This window comes from Scyliorhinus canicula, chromosome 11 (assembly GCF_902713615.1).
Source record: "Scyliorhinus canicula chromosome 11, sScyCan1.1, whole genome shotgun sequence".
Taxonomy (NCBI): domain Eukaryota; kingdom Metazoa; phylum Chordata; class Chondrichthyes; order Carcharhiniformes; family Scyliorhinidae; genus Scyliorhinus; species Scyliorhinus canicula.
This window is the reverse complement of record NC_052156.1, coordinates 133315164-133340321: the sequence shown is the minus strand read 5'-3', so window position 1 is coordinate 133340321 and position 25158 is coordinate 133315164. Positions and strand designations below refer to the sequence as shown.

Genomic DNA, 25158 nt, shown 5'->3' with positions numbered 1-25158 from the left:
ATGCAAATTATGCATACAGATCTACAATTAGATACAATTGACATTTATGTATAAATACAGATCTCTGCAAAATATACAGGCAATCAGACATTTATACAGATTTATAATATACAAAACGGAAATTTATGCATACAGATCTGAAATTCTAGAGTGAACTGACTTATGTATACAGATCTCTGCATAAGGCAGTAAACGTATGCAGAAATGCACATCTATGAAATAAACAGACAAACACCATCCATATACTAACAAGCCGATTGTCGTATTACTGATAATGGATAAAAATTACAACAGATACGTAAAAAGAGCCCGAACTTATTCTCAATAACCAACTGACTGCCGGGCTCAATCGCGGCGAGACTGCATATTGTGGGCAGTAATATCCTGTGTAGGTCTCCTTTGAACTGGATGTTATTACCAGTCATCGAGAGGGGGAGGGGATTCCCCGGCTGGATATTTGCTTTATTTGCCTTTCTTGCTTTATGCAGCTTCCTGCGCGGCTCTCATCTTCTCAGAGTGCAATGTGACACATCAAGACACTAAATGGCTCTGTAATAAACACATAGGGACCAAATGCGATAACAGTATTCCTTCTGAATTATTTGCTGACTGCAGAAAGTTCCAGGCAACCATTCCAATTGTGTTCCGGTGTACTTAGCGCTGGTGCTAACGTTGCAGCACTTTGACTGCCTTCCGTGTCGAGTAACTGCGCTTCCTCGCTTCTGACTCTCCACTCCAACATGGCTGAGAAGAGTCGGGATGTGCAAAGGGAAAGGTTGCTTCTGGTACTTCTGGTTCTGCTCGCTTCCCTGCACCTGATGATCTGTCCTTTCACTAAAGTGGAGGAAAGTTTCAACATGCAAGCGGCGCACGACCTGCTGTACCACCGCCTGCGGCTGGACAAGGTACGTGTGCACCAGCTCCTCTGGCTGCATTGTACATCTCATTGTACGCTTCCCATTTCTGACTGTTTTACTTTCTGAGGTTCTTCTTTTTCGCAGTACGATCATCACGAGTTTCCCGGTGTTGTTCCAAGGACCTTCGTGGGGCCACTTTTTCTATCACTGCTCTCAGCTCCAGCAGCTTCCATCCTCTCAGTTCTAGGCGTGTCCAAGTTTTACTCACAACTTCTAGGTACGTCTGGTTAAATTTGGATGCAGTTGATTTCGAAACGGAGAGAAATCTTAGCAATGCCGAGGCACGTTTTTAAAAAGCTACATTGAGTATATTTTTTGCGTGAAGCTTACCAAAAAAAAGTTTAATTAGACCCTTTTTATATTTGTTGTACGACATAGCCTCTACTTTTATTACAACTGAGAATGTGTATTTTTTTTAGATAATCTGCTATAATCAATTATGTTTCCATTGTGTAGTGAACAGTATGTGAGACCTATACTAAAGTAGGCAGCCTCACTGCTGACAGTATAACTAATGCTCTGTTAAGCCTGCTGTTTTTATATCAATCTGCACATTCTGCCTCAATGAAAATACTCTCAGTAGTTGATCCAGTTTATTATTTAAGTGTATGAATCATTATAGTAAAACAAACATCTTGTCAGTAAATCTTTCTAAGCTATTTCTAAATAGAAATGATTGGTTCAACTCATCGTATGGTTTTCATGGCCTGATTCTGGTTGTGGCCCAACAAAACCTTTTAATACTGGCACACTCACACAGAGTAGTATATTGTAGTGGCTGGCTCTGTCAGAATGGATAATACTCATTTTGGACCAAAGTACTGAGCTCCTCTTAGGACTTGGATATTCCATTTTCAGGAATCAACTAGATATAAAGATAGGGATGATACCTGGAATATACTGGTTTTCAAATTGATACAATTTATCAGCAAAATATATTGGAAACTGATTTCTTTGACTACAGAATTTACCTTGTTGGGTCATTTTACATTGGATCATCGAATCATAGAAGTTACAGTGCAGAAGAAGGCCATTCGACCCATCGAGTCTGCACCAGCCCTTGGAAAGAGTATCCTACTTAAGCCCATGCCTCGACCAGGGGCTGGTTTAGCTCACTCAGCTAAATCGCTGGCTTTTAAAGCAGACCAAGCAGGCCAGCAGCACGGTTCGATTCCCGTACCAGCCTCCCCGGACAGGCGCCGGAATGTGGCGACTAGGGGCTTTTCACAGTAACTTCATTGAAGCCAACTCGTGACAATAAGCGATTTTCATTTCATTTCATTTTCATCCCAGTAACCCCACCTAACTTTTGGACACTAAGGGGCAATTTAACATAGCCAATCCACCTAACCTGCACATCTTTGGACTGTGGGAGGAAACCGGAGCACCCGGAAGAAACCCACGCAGACACAGGGAGAAAGTGCAAACTCCACACAGACAGTCATCCGAGGCCGGAATTGAACCTGGGACTGTGGATCTGTGAGGCAGCAGTGCTAATAACCACAGTGCCACCATACCAACCGAAATATTCAGCTAACGAACAGCAGTGGTTGGATACAATTTAATGTTGCATTATTGGGGATGAAATTAAGGGCAGGCAATATTATTTTTGTAACATTAGTTATTTTATAACTGCATGTGTGCAAAGATAGCATGGTTATCAGAATGTTCACCACAAATAGTAGAAAAATATCACAAAATTACAGATATATAGTTTGATTTAATGTTGGCAGTTTCAAGGATAAACTATGTATAGTCCTTTGTACGTGAATAACCACACAAACAACATTCGTATGCCCTATTTTAAAGTCTGTTGTTTCAGTGAAAAGGCTCATGACATCTTTATCTGGAACTGGATACATCATTAAGTCAAAGTCAAATCTTCTCCCCCATCAATCTACCATTGTCTTTGCTTATTTTTGGCATCAAGGTTATTTGTCTGGTTTTGGCATCTAGGTTATTCCTTCAGTGATACCATGATTAGTTTTGCATGGTATGTCTGTCTTTTTATTTGATTCATATCTGATTCATTTGATTAATCTATATCTCTAGTACCAAATATTATTGAATTAGTTGACTAGTACTGCATCAGTACTGGTCTCTAGTAAACCGAGTGAGTAATTTTCGACTCCTTTCATTTCAACCACAGCCTGAGTCTCTGACCCTGTTCCTTTGTAACATAAGGCTATCTATCTGAAAAGATTAACTCTTTACCTCTATGCACAGATGCTACCTGATCTGCTGAGTATTTCCAGCATTCTTACATTTCCATCACCTGTAGTACTTTGCTTTTGATTCTTTGTCTGGCTTAGAGTACCATCTGGCTTAACACAAAGCTCTCTCTCTCTCCAAATTTTCTCAAGTGAATTCGACACTCAAAATGGGATAAAGTAATAATATCAGACATCAAAAGCTATATACAAGAGCAAAGTTCTAATGAAAGGTCACCAACTTTAAAAAGTGAACTGTTTCTCTCTCCACAGATGCTGCCAATCCTCCTGAGTATTTCCAGCATTTTGTTTCTTTATGCCAGAAGCATTGTAGTCTACCTGATATTCCTGTGTCAAAATGTCATTTTTTTAAACTTGTGTGGAACTGAGGTAACTTTGCACTGTCAGAAGTATCTAGTATGAGTGAGGAATGTGTTTGTTGTGTCTTGAGAAATAAATGGTTATCCTTTCTTTTCATTTAAACTTGCAAGACAGCCTATTTCAGGTCCGATCTTTAAAGTCACAGCAATTACGGGTTAAAAAACTCCTCCCCAAAACTACATTTTGTTATGGTCAATTGAAGTGCCCTCTTTTAGAGGAGACATTAAAACTGCTCTCTGTCACTCTCGTATGGATATAAGTCTTATTTCAAAGAAGAGCGAGAGAGTTACCCTTGGTGTCCTGGCTATATTTATCCCTCAGCCAACATAATTGAAGCAGATCATGTGGTCATTTTCATATGTGTGGGAGCTTGCTGCACACAAATTAGCTATCATGCTTCCCACATTGCAACACTTCAAAACACTTCAATGTTATATGAATGCAAGTGGTTTTTTTCTCAATTACTGTCAGTCAGCCTCTCGGACACTGATAAGCAACTCTTACAAATAAGAGATCACATTCTTTCAAGCTTTACTTGTTAGAAACTTTGAAGAATATGACATGAATATTTTTTACCTTGTTTTTCTCTCTCTTAATCAAGTCCCTCTCTTTTCATTTCTCTCTCTACCTCATTTTTTAATATTTTTATTGGGTTTTATACATGATATATTTTCAAATGTACACACAAGAAAAATAGGAAGTAAAAAAAAAATCATAACACATAGGAGAAGGTGGGGGGGGGGGTTCTATTTTTTCTTACACAAAACAAAACTGGGTGGAAGGGGCACTTGGGTGGTGTCACTGATGTCACTTACATCTGTTGGTCGTTTTTTTTTGTCCGTTTGCCTCAGCTTGGGCCATCTGTCGTTCTTTCTTCCTGTTCCTTCTTTTCGCTCTTCCACCTTGCTGTGCTTGTTGTGGTCGCTCTCTGACTAGAATGTCTGCATCCAGTAGTTCTTCTAGTAGTGCCCTTCGCAGTGATGGTGAGTGTGTCCTTGTCTCCTTCCATAGGAGGTTTTTAAGCTGCAGGTATCAGAGTTCGTTGTCCTTGGCTAGCTGGAAGCTCTCCATCAGTTTGTCCGGTGTTATGACCCTGCCGTCGGTATATAGGTCCCTGACTGTCAGTGTGTCCCTGTCCTGTTTCCACCTTTTGAAAGGTGGCGTCAGTGAGTGGTTATTGTAGATGGGGGCTTTGTCAGACATTTTGGTCGGGCCGAACTGTTGCCGTAGCTAGTTCCAGACCTAGAGGGTGGCTACCACTGGGCTGCTGAAGTGTTTTCTGGGTGGGGATAGGAGTGCCACTGTGGCGAGAACCCGGAGCGAGGTCCCCCTGCAGGAGGCCTCCTCTGCGTGTACCCATTTGGCTTCTGGCTCCTTTATCCATCCCGTTGCTCTTTCTGCTGTCTCGCTGTTCAGTCTTGTACTGTAGGTTTTGCTTTCATAAGACCTTCTGTGGCATCCTATCATTCTATCTCCACCCCTCCCATCCATACAAATGGCATGATTAATTTGTCCAATGAATTGAAACGGCCTTGGGGTTGTAGATAGGGATGGACCTAAGTAGGAAGAGGTAACTGGGCAGCACGTTCATTTTGATCATCTACACTCTTCTACTGAGATATGTTTCATCTCTGCAGGTCCTTCTTTACTTTCTCTGTCAGACTGGTCAGGTTCCATTTGTGAACCCTCGTCCAGTCATGAGCAATTTGGATCCCCAAGTAGCGGAATTTGTGTCAGGCTTGTTTAAACGGCAGTCCCACCAGTGCAGCCCCTTCCCCTTGCGGGTTAACCGGGAAGATCTCGCTTGTGCTCATGTTGAGTTTATAGCCCGAGAAGGCACCAAACTCTTTTTCAGCAGGGCGATGATTCCTTCCATGCTGCTTTGTGGGTCCGAGATGTGGAGGAACAGGTCATCCGCATAGAGCGAGACTGTGCTCTCTGCCACCTCTTTGGATCTCCCTCCAGTTCTTTGCTGTTCTGAGCGCGATCGCTAGTGGTTCGATCGCGAGGGCGAACAGCAGCGGGGACAACGGACATCCCAGGTTGGTGCCCTGTGCAGCTGGAAGTACTGGGAACTCGTGTTGTTTGTCCGTACGCTCGCCATGGGAGCCCTGTACAGGAGCTTCACCCAGGAGGTGAACCTTGTTCCAAGCCCAAACCGCTCCAGTCCCTCTATGAGGTACTTCCACTCGACTCTGTCGAAGGCCTTTTCTGCGTCGATGGAGACGATCGGCTCCGGTGTTCTCTCCCCAGATGGGGTCATGATCACGTTCGGCAGACGCCTGATGTTTGATGTTAGCTGTCTACCTTTTGACAAAACCAGCTTGATCCTCTGTGGCCACCTCTGGTACGCAGTTCTCCAGCCTTTTTGGCTAGGATCTTGTGGGCGGCACGGTAGCACAGTGGTTAGCACTGTCGCTTCATAGCTTCAGGGTCCCAGGTTCGATTCCCGATTTGGGTCATTGTCTGTGCGGAGTCTGCACATTCTTCTGTCTGCATGGGTTTCCTCTGAGAGCTCTGGTTTCCTCCCACAGTCCAAAGACGTGCAGGTTAGGTGGATTGATCATGCTAAATTGCACTTAGTGTTCAAAGGGGTTGGATGGGGTGCTGGGTTACGGGTATGGGTGGACGTGTGGGCTTAAGTGGGATGCTCTTTCCAAGGCCCGGTGCAGACTCGATGGGCCGAATGGCCTCCTGCACTGTATCTGTCTATGCCTATCTTGGCCAGTATTTTGGCATCTACGTTTAGTAGTGAGATGAGTCTGTACGAACCGCACTCCGTTCAGCCTTGACTGTGTCGGCTTTATGTTTCTTAGGTGGGTGAAGAATCTGGTTCTTTTCACTGTGCTGTTGAAGTCCCCTGACATTCCAGGTGACTATCCTGGTGGGGGGGTTTTGTCCCTCCGCTCCTGTGGGATTAACCATACTTACCTGGTGGGCAGCACGGTGGCGCAGTGGGTTAGCCCTGCAGCCTCACGGCGCCGAGGTCCCAGGTTCGATCCTGGCTCTGGGTCGCTGTCCGTGTGGAGTTTGCACATTCTCCCCGTGTTTGCGTGGGTTTCACCCCCATAAGCAAAAAGATGTGTAGGCTAGGTGGATTGGCCACGCTAAATTGCCCCTTAATTGACAAAAATGAATTGGTTATTCTAAATTTAAAAAAAAACATACTTACCTGATGGACGCGCCCCTGCAGTTTCCCTTTGTTAGGGGGCCATCCAGGATGGCTGTTGTCACTGCTCTCCACACGTGGTCGGGTCCCTGCGCTCCGGGGTTTCCCTTTGTCCAGGGGCACCCAAAATGGCCACCAACTGTGCGTCCGCCAAATGGGTAGTCCCCTGCACTCCAGGATCTCCCTTCGCCCGGAGACCGTACAAGGTGGTTGCTTGCAGTGCTGCCTTGTCCGGGCCCCTGGTTGTGGTCCTTTGTAGCCATATTGCCGCATTCATTCTGGTCTTGTTTTTTTCCCTCTCCCTATGCCTCCCACCCCCCCCCCACTTGTCACCCCTTCCCTGTGCTCCCCCCCCTCTTGTCTCCCCTTTCCTGTGCTTCCCCCCCTGTCCCCCTTCCCCCAGCTCATTTTCCCCATCTCTGCTGTTTATTCCTCCGTCCCCGCTGTTTGTCCCCCCCCTCCAGCTAAGCGCCATCCCCTCTATCGGGGGTCCGCCGCAGCCTTTATCTGCTGCATGTTCCTGGCACTAGCTTTTCCGCCAGTATGGTGACCCCCCCCTCCCGGGAGTTACTGTCTTGTTTATCCCTTGCCTGCTCTTTGTAATTCCGGCCCGTTCTTTCCCCATCTTACTCTGCACTCCTCTCGCTTGCCACTCTGCTTTCCCTTTTCCGTTACTCTCATTCTCTCGAACGAGGCCACGTTCTCCCGCACAAAGCGGTCTCAGGTGGTGGCTACCTCCAGGGAGGTATCTGGAGAGATGGGGCAAGGATTTGGATGTCGGTCTGTATTGCGGAAGAAAGTGACAGAGGCGTCATAATGATTGTGCTCAAGGGTGTTTAATGGGTCATAAATTCTTGACTTTCCCGATGGAGAGCCCCCTCACCCTTCCTCCATCTCAGTGATGGGCCATGCTCTGCAGCCTTGTCCCACCTAGGTGCGTGTATCTGCCTTGGTGGAGGGTGGGGATGACAGCTGTGACACCTCAATTGTGACTTCCTCAGAGCTCCCTTCCGAGGAGGCTGGAGAGCGAGCCATCGCGAGTGCGGTGCCGGCAGCTGGCGAGCCTTCATTTGCGACGAGAAGCCCGTGGGGCCTCGTTAAGTGGTCCAATTAACATTGAATAGCGTTGCTGGCCTCGCTGGGCTGAATGCCGGGAAGCTCGCGGCAGTTCCCGCTCACTACCACACTTCAAAATCTTTCTGGAGAATCGTGCCTGTAATCTCAACACATTCCCCTCACACATACTAAATACACACACACACACACACACACACACACACACAAACACAAGATGTAACATGCAGTTAAATTACTTAAATGGTAAAAGAGTCGGGTCACAACAGCCCTAAAGGTGGTGGCTGAAACAGTACAGGCCTGAATAATTCTCTCTTGGTTCACGGAAGACAAGTGGATATTATCTTGGATGAAATTGTGCCGAGTCCCAGTAATAGCAATTTATAATCCTGCAGGTAAAATAAATTAACCTTGCTTCACTGCCTCAGAATACTTTATTTTTGAAGCAGGGTCCAATCTTGTGCTGGATACAAAATGACTTCCTTCTTGCCTTTGTATCCCATACTGACTCACTGAGCTGCTCTTGTAGATTAATAACACATTGACTAGTTCCAGACAGTTTTAGTCATGTCATAACAGTATTGATGCACTTTGCTGTCCACAAAATGGATATCTGGCAGGTGAGATTGACACAAAATGGATAATGAATGATATCCCATCCACATGCCAACAATGAGTAGCCTCCCTAACGTCTTTACTTGAAATCCCATCATTGTGGTGCCAGCATAACAGGTATTGTTACTTTAAGTCTCTTCAATTCAAATGGATAGGGCGGTCATCAGCACCTGAAAGACCATTCACATTTATTGACTTTTCAGAGGCATGTCCAGATATGAAGCTAGTTGCTGTCTGTATAGAAACCATAAACAGTTAACCGACCCCTCTGGGGTACACTTTATTAAGGTACAGTGTCTATATTCCATACTGCCTTTTAAAAGTAAAATGTCCAATCTCCAATAAGCTTCACCGGCATATGACATAACCCTGATGCCTGCTAAAGAAAGAATATTGAACTGTATTCCGTTTTCTCTGTTCTTTAACAGTTCGAGGATGTTTGGGTCTCTGTGTGATTTATGCATTGTGGAAGCTTCAGAAAGAAGTTAGGAAGCAGTTTGGCTCAACGGTAGCTTCTTTTTACTGTTGGATCTCAGCAACCCAGTTTCATCTTCTCTTCTATTGCTCAAGAACTCTTCCAAATATATTTGCATTTCCTATTGGTGAGTGCAGTGTTGCAATTTCTTTTCGTTTATTTTTTTTGTGGAGATGGGGTCTATTGTAAACTAATTTGACACTGCAATAAATTTGGAAATATATAAACTGTATTTCATTTTTATAATGGATTCTGTAAAGTCCAAAAATATCATGAATTCTGAAATATGCGTGTATATATTTGTATTTGACAGTAAGCTGTTAGTATATTTCATTACAATATCTATAAATACGGTGAGGCAATTTGGTGATGGAAATACATTTATTTTGTGCCATTCTTGAATCACAATTAAATAGTAGAAGGCATGAAATTAAGTGTTTTCTATCATAAGAAATGTGAAGGTTAGGATGTTCATCTTGGACTCCATCTTTGGTCCACACTCTCCAATACAGTATCACCTGAAATCAGATGTTTGTGGTGAATGTACTTCACCTAACGCATGAGCTGTCTGTACTGCCTGTATAATAGTGTGACCCATGACCTGGAAGTGATGATACGGGCTACTTCCAGGTACTGTACTGGAACCCCGGTGGACTCCACCTCTGGCTCCACCCTCACCGGGGCCATATATAGCCCAGCCACCTGTGGGTGGCACTCATTTGTACAGGCGACTCTGGCAGGCGAGTTCATGGATATTAAAGCCGAATGTTCACTCGTTCTCATGGTCTCACAGTGAATTAACGGTATCACAATGTTTAATTATAAATAAACATGTTTAAAATTAATATAGATTGAAAAGGAAATTATAGCACCTTTGACGACTTCAGGATTCCCCAAGCACTTCATGGACAACTAAGTACTGTTGAAGTGTAGTAATAATAATCTTTATTGTCACAAGTAGGCTTACATTACACTGCAATGAAGTTACTGTGAAAAGCCCCCAGTCGCCACACTCCAATGCCTTTTCAGGTACACAGAGGGAGAATTCTGAATATCCAATTCACCTAACAGCACGTCTTTCGGGACTTGTGAGAGGAAACCAGTGGAAACCCACTCAGGCACGGGGAGAATGTAGAGACTCTTCACAGACAGTGACTCAAGCCGTGAATCAAACCCGGGACCCTGGAGCTATGAAGCAACAGTGCTAACCACTGTGCTTAGCAACTGGGAGAGCATCTTTGAACAGGGCAATGGGATTGTTTATATCCACGAGCGAGGAAACCGGGCCTTGGCTTGATGTCTTATCTAAAAGTCAAAACTTTCCATACCACTGAACACCCTCAGAACTGCACCAAAGTGTCAGCATAGATTATGCACTCAACTGCTGGAGTGGGACATGAAACCACAATCTTTTGACTAGCTCCAAGTGCTGGTGAGCTGAGGCTGACTATTGAAGGTAGTGACTGAAAATGTACAGTACATATAATAAAGGGACCTGTGCTGGATTAAATTAAGATTTGAAATTGTTCTAAAGCAATACATGTTCACATGCAAACATTTTACTTCCAGAGAAGGTTTCAGTAAGAAATATTTCTATAAGCACATACTTTTTAAAGGACAAATTAATTTGAAAACTGCCTATTTTCTTTATGTTGCAGTTATCTTGGCATTTACTGCCTGGATGAAACAGAACTATGGCAGCTTTATCTGGCTTTCTGCTTTATCTATCATTGTGTTCCGATCCGAACTTTGCATTTTCCTGGGCCTCATGCTGCTGCTATCATTGGTGAACCATCGTATTTCTATTTTCGAAATTCTGTGCCATGCAGTTCCAGCTGGTTTAGTGTGGTTGGGTAAGTCATTTACTGTTTGTTCTTTGACCAGGACTTGAATTGAAAGGCTTGTCCACACAACCAAATAATCACATCTAGTAACATCTGATGTATTTCATTTCAGGTCTAACTGTGTGCGTGGATTCTATATTTTGGCGACGTCTCCTATGGCCTGAGGGAGAAGTACTTTGGTACAACACAGTCTTGAATAAGAGCTCCAAATGGGGACTATCCTTTACATGGTCTTCAAATCACTGTAGTAGAACTCAAAACGGAATTCTGAGAAGTGAAAATGTTTATTTTAATTGAGATTGACTTCACTGGGAATATATAGTTTTAAAACTTGTCTCACTACATATGAGGCTAAATATGAGATCTGCTGACTGTCCTATTTTGATGCAATCTGTGATTATCACTAACTTGAAATATTACAATTAATCATCGATTAGTGTGGGAGTCATCACACATTGATTCTTTCCACTGTAGGATATAGGTTCAAATTCAGTGCAGACTGATGTCACAAACGTCTTTATCTCTTGGCTATAAGAATCTGTGAAACCATTCTAATTGCTAATTGACATGGAATCCACATTTGTCACTCACTAGCAATCTGAATCCTGTATGCCTAGTCTGGGAAATGTTGCACCGCCTCCCACCTCCTGTGGGAGGGGGTGGGGGTTGAAGGGGGGGAGCGGTTGGGGTTGTGGTGAGGGCACGGGGGAGACATCTTTGGAGCAGAGTCGAGGGAGCTTTTCTCTGCATCTAATCCATAAATAAGAGCATTGGAAGTTGTCTCTTGAAGGAAAGTTGAGGATCAATTCTGTTCTATTAGTTTAACAATCCCTAATTAATCAATTTCCATTTGATAGGCTGCAACGTTATTTGCTGACTCCTTAAATGTATATATTTTTTTGAGTTTAATGACTTAAGTTACAATTTTTTGTGCTTCCTTGACTGAGAATCTATTCAGACCTCGCCCTTTTTCTGGTATTTTTACTCGGTGCTGCCTCGTGCCCTTGGTTGCAGTATAACCTTTCTGCCTCTTGGGGCCAGGGATCGGAGGAGTTGGAGGTTACTCTTTCCAACGTTTGGTTTCATCTTTTTATATTCTTTCCTACCTCACAAGGAGTTGAGATTCATAATCTACACTTTTCCTGTCTTGAACATCATTGCAGCAATAGGATGTTCATCCATGTAAGTACTTAAAAAGACAAGTTTGATCTGACTTTTTTATAAACCGACTGCTCATGCAGATGTTTTGAGATTTGTAGTGCAGCAAAATTACTCTTCCACTACTCCTACCTTTTTACTAGGAGTGTTAAGCCTACATTATCTGGCTGTGAAACACTGAATAAGAGTGGACAAATTTATTCTTGTTTCTCCAATAATAATTCACCTCCCAAGTATATTTTCATAACTAAATCAGCAGAAAGGACCATTAGATGAACAGAGACAGACATTGCAAGATTTCATTTGGGAATTTACAATCGGGCTATAATTATTTACATTATAATACACCAATAGTTTCAGGACGGCAAGGAGGTCTTTTTTATCTTAGAAAAATAAATGAGACAAATCTTTTGAATTTAATTCTTTAAAAAAGCCTGCTCTTAGCAGAATTAAATAACTGCCTGCATCATACACGTGATGAACTGGGATCATACCCAACATCTTTTGTACAAGGGTGCAAGCAAAATAATGAAATTGGAGCCAAACTTGTGCCACACGTGGTTAGTTGGATGGACAGTACAGGCCAAAATTTCCATTCTCTATTTGTGGTGTTCCCAAAGATCTGCATTAGGGCCTCAGCTTTTCACCCTAAATACTGCAAATGGCTTGGATGAAGCAGCAGAGAGTTGTAAATCTACATTTGCAAATTACACTAAATTAGGCGGCACTACATTGCATAGATAGGAGCAGCAAGTTGCAAAGTGAGTGAGCAAAACTGTGTACCGTAAGAGTTTAATGTGGAGAAGCAAAAGGTCATCAATTTTGATTCTGTGGGAAACAAAACAGGATATTTTATTAATGGTGGAAGATTTTGGGCTATGAAGAAGCAAAGGAATTTAGCTGTCCATGCACACAAATTAGTAAAAGCTGGTGCACAAGTACAAAATCAATCAAAACATTTTAAAAGGATGCTGGCCTTTATGTGATGGTGGGTGAATAGTGGAGCAGTGATACTGCAGCTGTACAATATGTGGGTCAGACTTCATCTGGGATACTGCATTGAACTTTGGTCACCGAACCTTAGGAAATATATACTTGCAAGTATATATTGGGAGGGGTACAGTGCAGATTCAATAGAATTTTACTAGTCTCAAACTTTAATTCATGATTATAGGTTGCATAAACTTGATTTTTATTTCTGTACACATAGAAGATTGATGGGTGATTTAATCATGGTGTTCAAAATAATAAAGAGATTCAGTAAGATAGATATAAAAGTTTCTACAGATTGGCGATTCCAGAACAAAACAGCATCACCTTAAAACTAGAGCTGGACCATTTAGAACTGAAATCAGGACTTTTTGACACAAGGATAGATAAAATCTGGAACTTGCTCTCCTGAAAGGTTTGTGGGTTCTAGGTCATTTGAAATTTTCAAAATTGAAATGGATAGAGTAAAAGTATTAAAGGATATGGGATAGGGTGGAGGGGTGAGCTTAAGTGGGGTGCTCTTTCCAGGAGCCGGTGCAGACTCGATGGGCCGAATAGCCTCTTTCTGCACTGTAAATTCTCTCTCTGAAAGGAAGGTGAGGGGAGTTTGAGGTACAGATCAATCATGATCTAATGGATTTGAAAGCGTGATGGCATACTGTGTCTGTTTTCCTAAGTATAATGACTAGTAAAAGCACATTGTTAATTATTTATATCTCTTCTGTTTCACAGAATGATCAATTACCGCAAATCTGTTCTGTACAAGTTAGGATCCTTGATTGTGATCACACATCTGCTGGTAAATGCCTGCTACACTGGGATACTACTGTATGCATCCCACCACAACTACCCTGGTGGAGTCGCTATGCAAAAGTTACATGAGACTGTGCCTCCAGCAACAGGTCCGTTACCCTGCTAAGCTAACATAACTTGATAAGGAAACCAGCTTTGAAATTTATAATACAGATACGGGATGTATAACGTGAAGATGGCGGACACTGTAAGATATTCAATTTTAAATTTGTGTAAAATATGTCCGTGGGTGATGATTTTTAATTAGGACAGGTTGTCCATTTACAATTGGTGAGTGCATCACTTGGCAACCTTTGCAAAATAAGATATAGGTGCACCACAAATTAAGTTTGACTGCAGTAAGATTGATATTACAACATTGATCTGCATTTAAAGGAATTTACACTCCTGTCCACATTGTTTGCTCCTGAGCTTTTAATGTCAAAAGTGATCCATAGTCAATCAAAGGTGAAATTGTCCAATTCAGGTCTTGCCTTCAAAACAGATAACCTTAAGGCAGAACAACACACGTAATAATATTTTAATTGGTATTACAAAATAAATTGTTAGGTTATTCGTATTGTTAAGTACATATAAGTTAGAAATAAAATCAAAGTTAAATAGGAAACAGAGGGAGAATAATAACGAGGGGGTAAAATGAAGGGTCAAATGCACTTTTATTGAAGTGTTTTTATTTTAGTTGCTTTGGGTTAATATTACAGTAATAATATTGCTTTCTTGTAGTTTTCATGTTTTTTCAGGTGTCACAAAAAATAAAAACCGGCCAGCACAGCGAGCTTCCAATTCCTTGGAACTGCTGGTTATCCAAGGACTGCCATGTATTATGTCAGAACTGTCACTAACAAACATTTGGTAGTGCCTATTCATAAACTAACCTTTTGCATGCTTGCTGTCACAAGAATTAGAGCATGGTAGAGTGGGCATGACACGCACATTTACATGCGTATTTGCCCTTCCATCGTTTTGTGCAGGAGGACAAGCAACAAGATGAACAGCCACCTCAATTATATCAACAAAGAAACTGCAGAACATCTAGATACAATGAAGACAGAATCAAAATTGCTGCTATTGGAAAGCTCATCCACTGAGATGGAGTTCCAAGAATTTGGGAGAATGATAAATAGGCGCCTGTTGCATAACACCTCAGTGTCTTTGTTTTGGCGAATCAGCTTCTAATTTGTTCACGAGAGTGAAACATTGAGCATATTCTGACAAACTTAAAGCCACTGATTTTCCTGGAATGAGCTTATATCACTAGGAATCCGTCACAACACCATAGTTAATTCATTTTCGCTTTGGGTTTTTTTTGTCATGAAATAAGTTTTTGGTTATTATAGTTTTTTTTAAAAAGCATTGTTTAAGTTACATTTAAAATGTTCCTGATTATTGGGACCCATTGGTAGATGTCAATGCCTTATTGACATGATTAGCACATTAGCTAGTAAGCAAGCTGATTTTTCTTGGTCATTCAAAAGTTTCTAGGTGAGTCTCGGCAAGTGATCTGTTGTCAGTGTTATGCTGGCATCTTTCTGAGGCTGGCCAGTAGGAGGTGTGCAAGAGTAAATGTGAGTTTCCTTAATACCATGTTCCACTCTTCTCTGGTTCAGAGAGCGCGAGATCCGATACGTCCTGTGGCACGTTGTTTATAGTCTCAGTAATCCAATGACTGTATGAATTGCAAATTTAAACTGTAACTGAGAAATATCAATATTGGAAATTTGAATTGGAACAGCATTTGAATGCATGTAGGAATGTTCTTATGATCAACATCAATTACTTGATCTATATTGGTGTGGCTGCTAACTTTACCAGTCACGTAATTGAAGTTTCATGATACGGTATTCACTCATAACATGCTGAAAGTTTAGTGAGGACTTTCACATGCAGTTATACAGATGGTCTCCAGGTTTTAGTAGTTTCAGAAAGACATCCTTGTACATTTCCCATACATTGTTTCATAGTTGACTCGCTGTTTCTGCATATCACCACTGTCATCGTCACACGAGCTAGAGCACTCCGTTGATTCCTTGGTAAGTCTAACCCAGTCAGCTAGCCTTCATCTGAAGCAGTAAGAAGTCTTACAACACCAGGTTAAAGTCCAACAGGTTTGTTTGGAATCACCTGATGAAGGAACTATGCTCTGAAAGCTAGTGATATCAAACAAACCTGTTGGACTTTAACCTGGTGTTATAAGACTTGCTTTCAGAGCGTAGCTCGTTCGCCAGATGACTCACCTGATGAAGAAGCTACACTCCAAAAGCTAGTGATTCCAAATTAACTAGGTGCTACACTACTTTTTACTGTGGCCACCCCAGTCTAACTCCGGTATCTCCACATCATCTGAAGCCTCGGGTTTCTTTTAGCGAATCTTCATGCTCACACTGTTTTTTACCCTTTTTGGTGTGGGGGCAATGGTGGAAGGATCCCGAGCTGACTGTCAGCCTGTTGAATCAGTGTTATAAAGTCTCCTTCCATGGCCAACAATTGAACTCGAACCCAGAGGTTCTAGTCCAGCAATGACCCAGTCTGCATACTATGCCTTGCATTTCAGTATGTACAATATTCATTAAAAACTGTTTTTAATGCTCAGTGTTTCCAACTTAATACAATATGATCATTCTACCTGGCCTTACAGTTAATTACCTTTCACATCTTAATATTTCCTTTAGTTTTAAATTATTTTGCTTCGCAGCTCATTTATTGTTGACTTGTATTGCATTTGTTCTATTTCCTCCATATTATGATTTGACTAAATGGTCACATATTGGAAGCAGAATGTTGCTTATTAACAGTTGTGAAATTTATTTCCAAGTGAATATTTCATGAGAGGATTTTTTAGTATCTCTCTCCCTTCATCTTTCCCTCTAGCTGTTTCCGTGCACATTGATGTTGCTTCTGCACAGACTGGTGTTACCCGATTCCTTGAACTCAATCCAAGTTGGAAGTAAGTTATTTTCTAGTGGATATTCAACACCTTTAATAGGAATTTGTAATGAAACAGAGGCATTTCTTTACTTGAAATAATGTCGCTACAGTTGCATTAATTACCTCCCCCATCCTTTTGTTCTCCAGATCCCCTCCATCTCATTGTATTGTATTCTATTTTGTCTGTTTTTCTTTATCTTTAATGAAACAGCTCAAATCAATTATCAATAAAACGTACATATGAACAAATGAAGAGAAGTAGGCCATTCAGCCCCTTAAGAGTATGCTCTGCTGTTCAATAAGAGCATGGCTGATCTGTGTGTTTCGAATTCCACATCCAATTTACTCACAACTTTTGTTTCTTGTTAGGCAAGGGAATCAATCTGCCTTTGTCTTAACAAATTTCAATTACCGCATCTCCAATGCCTTCTGAAGCAGTGAGTTCCAAAATTACATAATCCTCAGAGAAAAATTCTCCTAATCTTTGCCCTAATAGGTCGCACCCTAATTTTAAAACAGTGCCCACTGGACTCACCCACAAGAGGAAACATCCTTTCCACGTACATCTTGTCAAGACCATTCAGGATCTTATCTACTTCAATCAAGCCACCCCTCACTTCTAAACTGCAGTGGAAACAATCCCAGTCTGTTTAACCTTTCCTCATAAGGCAACCTGCTCATTCCAGGTAACAATCGAGTAATCCTCCTCTGAACCGCCTCCAATACATTAACATCGTTCCTTAGATAAGGCGATCAAAATTTCACACCGTATTCGAGATGTGGTTTCACTAATAGCCTGTATAATTGAAGATGACATAGCCTTTCATTTTAGGGGCTAGTTCCAGATCTCTACTACTCTTCGTGTGGAGAATTAGTATTCTGACACCACCCTGGATGGCTGACCTCGAATTGTAAAATTCTGACCCCTTTTTGTGGACTTTCCCATCAGTGTCCATTCAAAGTTACAAATCAATGTTTGTTGAAATTCTATACATATGTACAGTTGAAGGAAGGCCAGGATCTGCTGCTTGGTATGCATATGCACACATGAAGAACACACAACTGGAAAACCATAGGCCAGCATGAATCACTTCCTAAGGGAGCAGTGATATTTGAAAACTGTCCCACCCAAAACTCCCCCAAAAAAACTGAGAATCCAACAATAGACGATTGATGCTAAAAAGAAAAGTAGAGTAACTGTGTAACAGAAAATAAAAAACAATAAATTCTTCTAATCCAGTAAATTGCTCTGCTATGCTGAGGTGTATGCAAAGAGCCTTAGGAAATATATTTGTTTTCTAGAAATGGGACGCCTGGGTTTCCTGCTGATAATTCCAAATATGAAACTGTTGAAAAGATTAGTTTGGGATTGTGACTTTACCAAAAAGGCACCACTGAAATTCGGAGAAAAAACTGAAATTCTGTGTAGTTAAGAGAGGGAAGTTTACAGTTGAAATTATTTTTGTTGAAGTTGTGTGCATGGGGGTAGAAAGTTACAAGGTCAGTGACTTCAGTTTGGAAAAATGTGAGGTCACCACTTGAATCAGAACAAGATGAATCAGAACAAGATAAATCAGAATATTTTATTAATGGCGAGAAGACTGAGGTGTGGGGGAACAGAACAAAGGTATTTATTTACCTGTCCATGTGCAGATAGAAAAAGCTAGTGCTCGGGTACAAAAAATAATCAAAACTTTAGTAGAATGTTAGCTATTTATTTTTTTTATAAATGCTTTTTATTGGGTTTTTGAACATAGTATATTTACAGTTATGTACACAGATTAAAATATGATTTTATATATATATATATATATATAAAGAAGAAAAAAACTGGTAGGATATTGTATATTGGCGCAAAAACAGCAACTCTGTACAGTTAACAATATTACGTTTAATAAATAAGTTGGCACCTGTTTGTGGGTGGGAGGGGGTGGGAAACTGGGGAGATACATATATACATTTGAGTGCCAGAGAAACAATTACAGTAGTTATGTCCAACAGGGCAATACGAGAATGGATCTGGTGAGGTGTTGTTACTTTCTTTTCCCGGACGGTTTTCGTTGCCATTGTTGTTGCGCGTTGACCTCCACTTTGGCTGTTCGTTCTGTCTTTCACTCGTATTTTCCTTGCTCTCTGTTACTTGCATCACTATCAGAGGAGGTATCTGGGACGTACGAGGAGGTGAAAAAATCCATCTTGGGGGCATATGAAGTAGTGCCTGAAGCCTACAGACAAGGTTTAGAAACTTAAGGAAATAACCTGGTCAAACATACATGGAATTTGAAAGGATCCAACAGAGTAATTTTGATAGGTGGAAAAGGGCTTTGAAAATAAACCAAACGTATGAAGCTCTCTAGAGAAATTATACTTTTGGGAGGAGTTTAAAAATTCACTTCCTGATGTAGTGAGAACTCATGTGGAAGAGCAAAGGGTTAAAACTGCGAGGTTAGCAGCAGAAATGTCAGATGATTACGAATTAGTTCATAAATCAAAGCTTGGTTTCCGACATCAGTTTCAGCCTGTGAGGGATAGAAACTGGGGACATGAGAAATACTCAAGTGGTAAAGGTGATCTGATGGGAGATAATGAGAGTGTACCTCAGATTTTAAAAAAAGAAATCCAGGAGGGTGGAAAAGAAATGAAAAGTTTCAAATGTTTTCACTGTAATAAACTAGGCCATGTAAAGTCACAGTGGTGGTTGAATAAAAGCACTGGGAAGGCTGATGTGGTAAAACAGGATAAGACAGTAGGGTTTGTTAAAGTGGTAAAGGAAAGCCCAAGTGAAGCGAAGGAGGGGCAAAAGATTGTACAGCCTGAGGCACACAAGATGATCAGAGGATTAGATAGTGTGGACAGTGAGAGCCTTTTTCTTCAGATGGTGATGGCTAGCACGAGGGGACATACTTTAAATTGAGGGGAGGTAGAAATAGGACAGATGTCAGAGGTAGGTGCTTTACCCAGAGTAGTAAGGGTATGGAATGCCCTGTCTGCAACAGTAATGGACTCGCCAACATTAAGGGCATTTAAATGGTCATTGGATAAACATATGGATGATAATGGAATAGTGTAGATGGGCTTTAGATTGGTTTCACAGGTCGGCGCAACATCGAGGGCCGAAGGGCCTGTACTGTGCTGTAATGTTCTATGAATGTTAGTTATTTATGTCAAGGGGTTTGAAATGCAGAGGGAAGGGCGTCACGGTGGCACAATGGTTAGCACTACTGCCCACGGCGACGAGGACCTGGGTTTGATCCCAGCCCCGGATCACTGTCTGTGTGGAGTTTGCACTTTCTCCCCATGTCTGTGTGGGTTTCACCCCCACAACCCAAAGATGTGCAGGTGAGGTGGATTGGCTATGCTAAATTGCCCTGTGATTGGGGAAAAAAATAATAATAATTGGGTACTCTAAATTAAAAAAAAACAAAATTCAGAGGGAGAGAAGTTATTCTTCAGTTATACAGAACTTTGATCAGATCCCATCTATAACACTACATTCAGTTTTGGTGCCAATTCTCAGGAAAGATATACTGAACTTGGATTGAGTACAGCATAAAATCACTAGAATGATGCTGAAATTACAATGTTAATATAGGTTGCAAAAAAACTTATTTCTTCAAATTTGGATGGTTGAGCAGTCATATTATCAATGTTATAAATAATAAAATTATTCAATAAGCTAGATACAGATGAATAATTTCTATTGGTGGAGCCAGAACAAAATAGTATCATTTTTAAATTAGAGCTCAGCAATTGAGGAGTGAAATCAGGAAACGCTTTTCCAAAACAAAGGGCATTGGAAATCTGAAACTCTCCAAGATACTGAGTCAATTGAAATTTGCGAGATTGAAATTGATAAGACTCTTTTTTAGCTAAGGGTATCGTGTGTATGAGGCATGGGTATAAAAGGACACTGCTAGATCAAGGACAAAATTCTGAAGTGATTCTTTAAAATGATTTAAAGGCACTAGCGAGAAGAGACGAGATCAACTTGGATTTTTTTTATTAGAATAGAAAAAGTCAAGAGATTTGATTGAGTTGTTAAAAAATAATGAGCTTTGACAAGGTTTTAAAGAAATTCCACTGGTTGGCAAGTCAGTAACTAAAAGGCATAAACCTTTCATCGAAAGAACAAAGCAAGAGGTTGAATCATTTTTATTTTTGTAATGTATGGTTGGTGGAATGTCCTTTCAGAACTGGTGGTGGAAATAGAATCCACAATAGCTTTCAAAAGGAGTATTCGGACTTGAGAGCAGGAGTAGGCCATTGATAAAACCGTGGCTGATCTGTTTGTAGTCTCAATTCCACCTTGTCTTCCCCTGCCATAACTCTTGACTCCCTTGTCTATCAAGAATCTATGTTAATCAGCCTTGAAAAAATTCAGTAACTCCGCCTCCACTGCTTTCTGGAGAAGAGTATTCCACAGACTAACGACCTTCTGAGAAAAAGTTTCTCCATCTCCATCTTAACTGGAGGACATTTAATTTTTAAACTTTTTCCTCAGTTTTAGTCTCTTCAACAGATAATAAATGCATCAATTTGGAAAAAAGCGTATGGATAATGGGACACGAGGGGAGAGGATCAAATAGACTGTTACTCTGCTTTAAGATCCAGTAGGTCAATTTTCACTCTTGGTGCAGGCAGGAAGCAGGTGGATATGAATCAGCAGCCTGTTGTTTATTCCATTTTTGAAAACTGGAAAATTGGGTGAAGCGCATAATTCCTGGCTGATCCATAACTGCCAGTGCTGAAAGTGAAAATTATCCCTCGATTCTGAATCAGAATGGTAAATGGTATGATACTCATTTTTAAGTAGAGATATCTCTGAATAATTAACAGAACAAGATTCCATGCTTTTGTGAGTATTCAAGAATTCTAAGACTACCACTTTTACGTAGGTCATAATTGGGCACTAACTTCTGGGTTCTCTGGTGTTGGATTTAGGGGGTACTGCAAAGATGCGCTGGCGAATCCCTCTAAACTTCCCAGATAAGCATTTGCACAGCAATTGTCCAGAAGTGCTAACTTGCCCTGGCAATTATGCTGTGCACCATCTCAAAAAGTTATTAATATCTTCAGATGTTTCTGCCAGCGTTGTGCTCATACTCAGAAAAAAGTAGAAGAAATAAAACCTCTAACTTCTGTGTAACTACCCAGGCCAATCCCCGCACCGAACTCCCCATACATTCAGACCCCTCCTCGCACACCTTCTCTTTCCCCCCCCCACCCCCCCATGACTAAGGTATTGCCTAATCTCCGTGTGCCTGACTCTCATCCCTAACTTATCATGGCAGGATTCCACCCCAACTTTCCTCACATGCCCTACCATCTCTGGGCCTGTAAATTTACCTGCTTTACAGCAGCTTGTGCAATAAAAAAATGGAACGTGTCCTTCAGTGACTCTAAGACTTCAATGCTGGTCCTCTTGGATATCTGTGCTGCCTGGAACTTGCCCAGCCTGAGTCAGGAAGGTTGGGCAAGATAGACACCAATGAAATTTGGTGCAGGTAAGTGGGTACAGAGTGGCAAACTGACACATTGGCACTCTGAAGAAGTTATGGTCCATTGTCTTTGCTGGGAAGAAAAAAAATGGTTTGACTAGAAGTCTTTAAAATCTCTTTTTTGTTCTTGTATTGTAAGGAAATTCAATAAGTCTGGTTTGAATGTGTTTATTAGCATATCATTATGAAAAGATTCTATCATTTTGATTTTTTTCCCCCTCTTTTGATAGGTATGACAAGAGGGAAGATCTTAAACCAGATGTTGAAAGCAATGCACATACACACTACCTAATGGAAATGAATCCAGTATATATATTGCAGTATAGAAACACCCATAGCATAATGTTTAATATTTCTGGTTTTAGTGGAATTGGATTTAACCTATCTCAACTACCTCCATTTTATATTAAAACAGAGACAAAATTAGTGGTACTTGAAAAAATATACATTCGTAACGAAAATATGAGAAAAGGATAAATTATCCAGCTTATTCCACCATTCTGTTCAATATTTAAGACTCTCAGACATCTTGCTTGTTCCCCTTTATTTAACAATCTGTTTTATTAGTGTTTGATCAAAATGCTAAGTGGGTACTTTATGGAATAAGATAACTTGTGAGGATTTTGCCATTTAACTTGTGTCAATCTAAAAAAAAATGACATTGACTAATTTGCTCATTTACTTCTAGTTTTACTGAGAATTTCTACACCGACCCAGTTTGCTTCTTGATTTCGAAACCTGATTCCTGTCCTTCCCCCTCAATTTTACAATAAACAACATGTGGCAAGAAATCTGCTTCCACGTTTCCCAGCCCATAATTTTGCATCCATTGACGTGAATGGGTCAAAAATTACATGCTGATGAGTACAGGGGTGGAATTTTAATCTGTGTCTCAGAATTTCAGCACAACATAACTTTATAATAGTTATGCATTGCTGTCGTACAAATCATTTTTTACATAAGACAGCTTGATTTATCTACCTGTCCAAGCTCTTTTCTGCCTTTAGCTGCTAAAAAGCAGTGATAACATCATACTTCTGGGTCTATTGATGAATTTAAAATAATAAATACAACTTTCATTAACAGGAATTGTTAAAGTTGTTTTGGAGTCATAAGACTAAGTAAATTGAACTAAATTGACCCTCTGATATACAGATAAAGGTGGTCAAATCTTACACTGAAACTAGAAGCTATTGTAGCATAGGCCTGGCTTGCAAAAACAGGTCTCAACATTTGTACAAACCCTAACCTAACCCTATTTGAGGCGATAAATATATATGTCCTGTTTGAATTTTGACGGTTTGGAATTTGGGATGGACATATTACTTTAGTGGTGGATAAATTCTAAATCAAAATAATGTTATCCACAGTAGCTTGCTTATGAAAATATAGGTTTAAACTTCATAAGTAACACTCACTACTATAGTCACTGTAAATAATCTTAAAAAAAAATCACTGGAAAATAGTTACAAGGGTCCAATTTTTAAAAGGCTTTTCTATTTGAATTTGTTTTACTGTTGTGAAGCAGACTTGGTCCGTCAAGAAAAATAAATCTCCTGGGGAGAACAGGTTATTAACCACCATTCATCTATTATGGCATCCACATATATTGATATTTTCACAATGATAAATTGACAGTAATGTTCAAACTGATTACAGTGCTTGTATTTATATTAAACTGAAGACTTTCAGTTGAACTTTCTCTGGAACGGAATATAATACCAGTATTTACATGTGGATCTTTTCTCGTGCAACAAGATTATTAAAGTTGACTTATTTGTATTGCTGTAGCTGATCTCTTCAATCCTATGTAATTAATTCTGCAGCTCATTACTTCCAGAACTTCCTGCAAAGCTATCCTCTCCAATTTTATGTGCTTTCAGTAATTTTGGGGACATTCATTCACACGCTTTGAGTAACTGAGGTTCTGCACTATTAGCTATTTCTTGAACCATCAATTGTGTATGGTGAGCAACTGCATATCCACTCCCCTTCAGCGTTTACAGTATGTTTTGTTCATCTCCAGTCGAGTTGATCAAAACTGACTGTGAGGATTCAAAATGTTCCAGTGAAGCGCAACGCAAACTGGAGGAACAACATCTCATCTTCCGGTTAGGCACACTACAGCCTTCCGGCCTGAACATCAAATTCAACAACTTCAGATGATCAGCCCCACTTCGACCTATTTGTTTTCATTTCATTTTAACTGTCTTTTACCATTTCTTTCTTTCTTAATATACATTTAATTTACCCCCCCCCCCCCCCCAATCTTATCCACCTTTCTCCTCTTTGCTTGCCCCTTCCCCTCCCCCCACACCCACAGTTCATCCTCTGATGTTAGTTTCCCTGCTGTTTGACCTTTCACATCTTTTGTCCTCTCTGGGGACTGCCATTAACACTCTTTCCCCATGATATCTGTGGCCATGAGCACCCTGTTTCCCTGGGTTTATGTGGCTATGACTCATCTTTCATTCTCACTCCACAGTATAAATATTTCCCACTTTCTCTGTCTGTTAGCTTTGACAAAGAGTTATCGGACTCTAAACGTTAGCTCTTTTCTCTCCCCACAGATGCTGCCAGACTTGCTGAGATTTTCCAGCATTTTCCCTTTTGTTTCTTCAGAACACAATGGCTAGAGCTTTAATTTTATCATTTCAGCAATTAGACTTGTAACTTATTTGGAATTTAGTGGATAAGTTGATTCATTACTGTGTTCAGAGGTTGTTGCTTTAAGATGAGTTCCAAATGGCAGCTTTGAAACAGGATGAAAATGGAACAGCTAATAGATCAACATTATGCACAGGACAGAGGTTTGCTTTCCTGAATTATAGTTACAGTGGGTGCTTATTATTTTGGTTAGATCTGCAAAACAGGCAAAAGTATTTCCATAATTTTGATATTAACAATAAGTGCAGCAATTTTCTCATTTTTGCAACAAATGAAAAGTCCCATAGATGCTAACCTAAGAATAGAATTATTTGAGGCCAAGTGTTCTGAACAAGGCAAGAAGGACAAGAAATGGGTGTCTGAGATGTTCCTTTGGCAAGATCTTTCCCATGCTTAAGAACCAGAGCCTGGAACTGATACAG

At 40.8% G+C, this 25158-nt stretch overlaps 2 protein-coding genes across 5 annotated transcripts in view; one reads left to right on the top strand and one right to left on the bottom strand.

The window, feature by feature from the left end:
* Nucleotides 1-436, bottom strand: part of creld2 (cysteine-rich with EGF-like domains 2) — a 33323-nt gene extending 32887 nt beyond the window's left edge. For 2 of the 3 annotated variants that reach the window (XM_038811420.1, XM_038811422.1), the window contains exon 1: nucleotides 316-436. The gene's annotated coding sequence lies outside the window, so the exon portion shown is untranslated. Of the gene's footprint in view, nucleotides 1-250 lie in introns of all 3 variants that reach the window. The other variant, XM_038811421.1, reaches the window with a different exon arrangement.
* On the top strand, nucleotides 411-23851 carry alg12 (ALG12 alpha-1,6-mannosyltransferase). Of its 2 annotated transcripts, XM_038811418.1 has the most exons (9): nucleotides 411-905; nucleotides 1002-1134; nucleotides 8795-8968; nucleotides 10500-10694; nucleotides 10798-10901; nucleotides 11644-11867; nucleotides 13566-13735; nucleotides 16515-16590; nucleotides 22300-23851. In XM_038811418.1, exons 1-9 carry the CDS (start codon nucleotides 741-743, stop codon nucleotides 22544-22546), a joined length of 1488 nt encoding a protein of 495 aa, XP_038667346.1. In that variant the 5' UTR covers nucleotides 411-740; the 3' UTR covers nucleotides 22547-23851. The 2 variants fall into 2 exon arrangements, with proteins under 2 accessions (XP_038667346.1, XP_038667347.1); XM_038811419.1 differs by lacking the exon at nucleotides 16515-16590.
* The last annotated feature ends 1307 nt before the right edge of the window (nucleotides 23852-25158 follow it).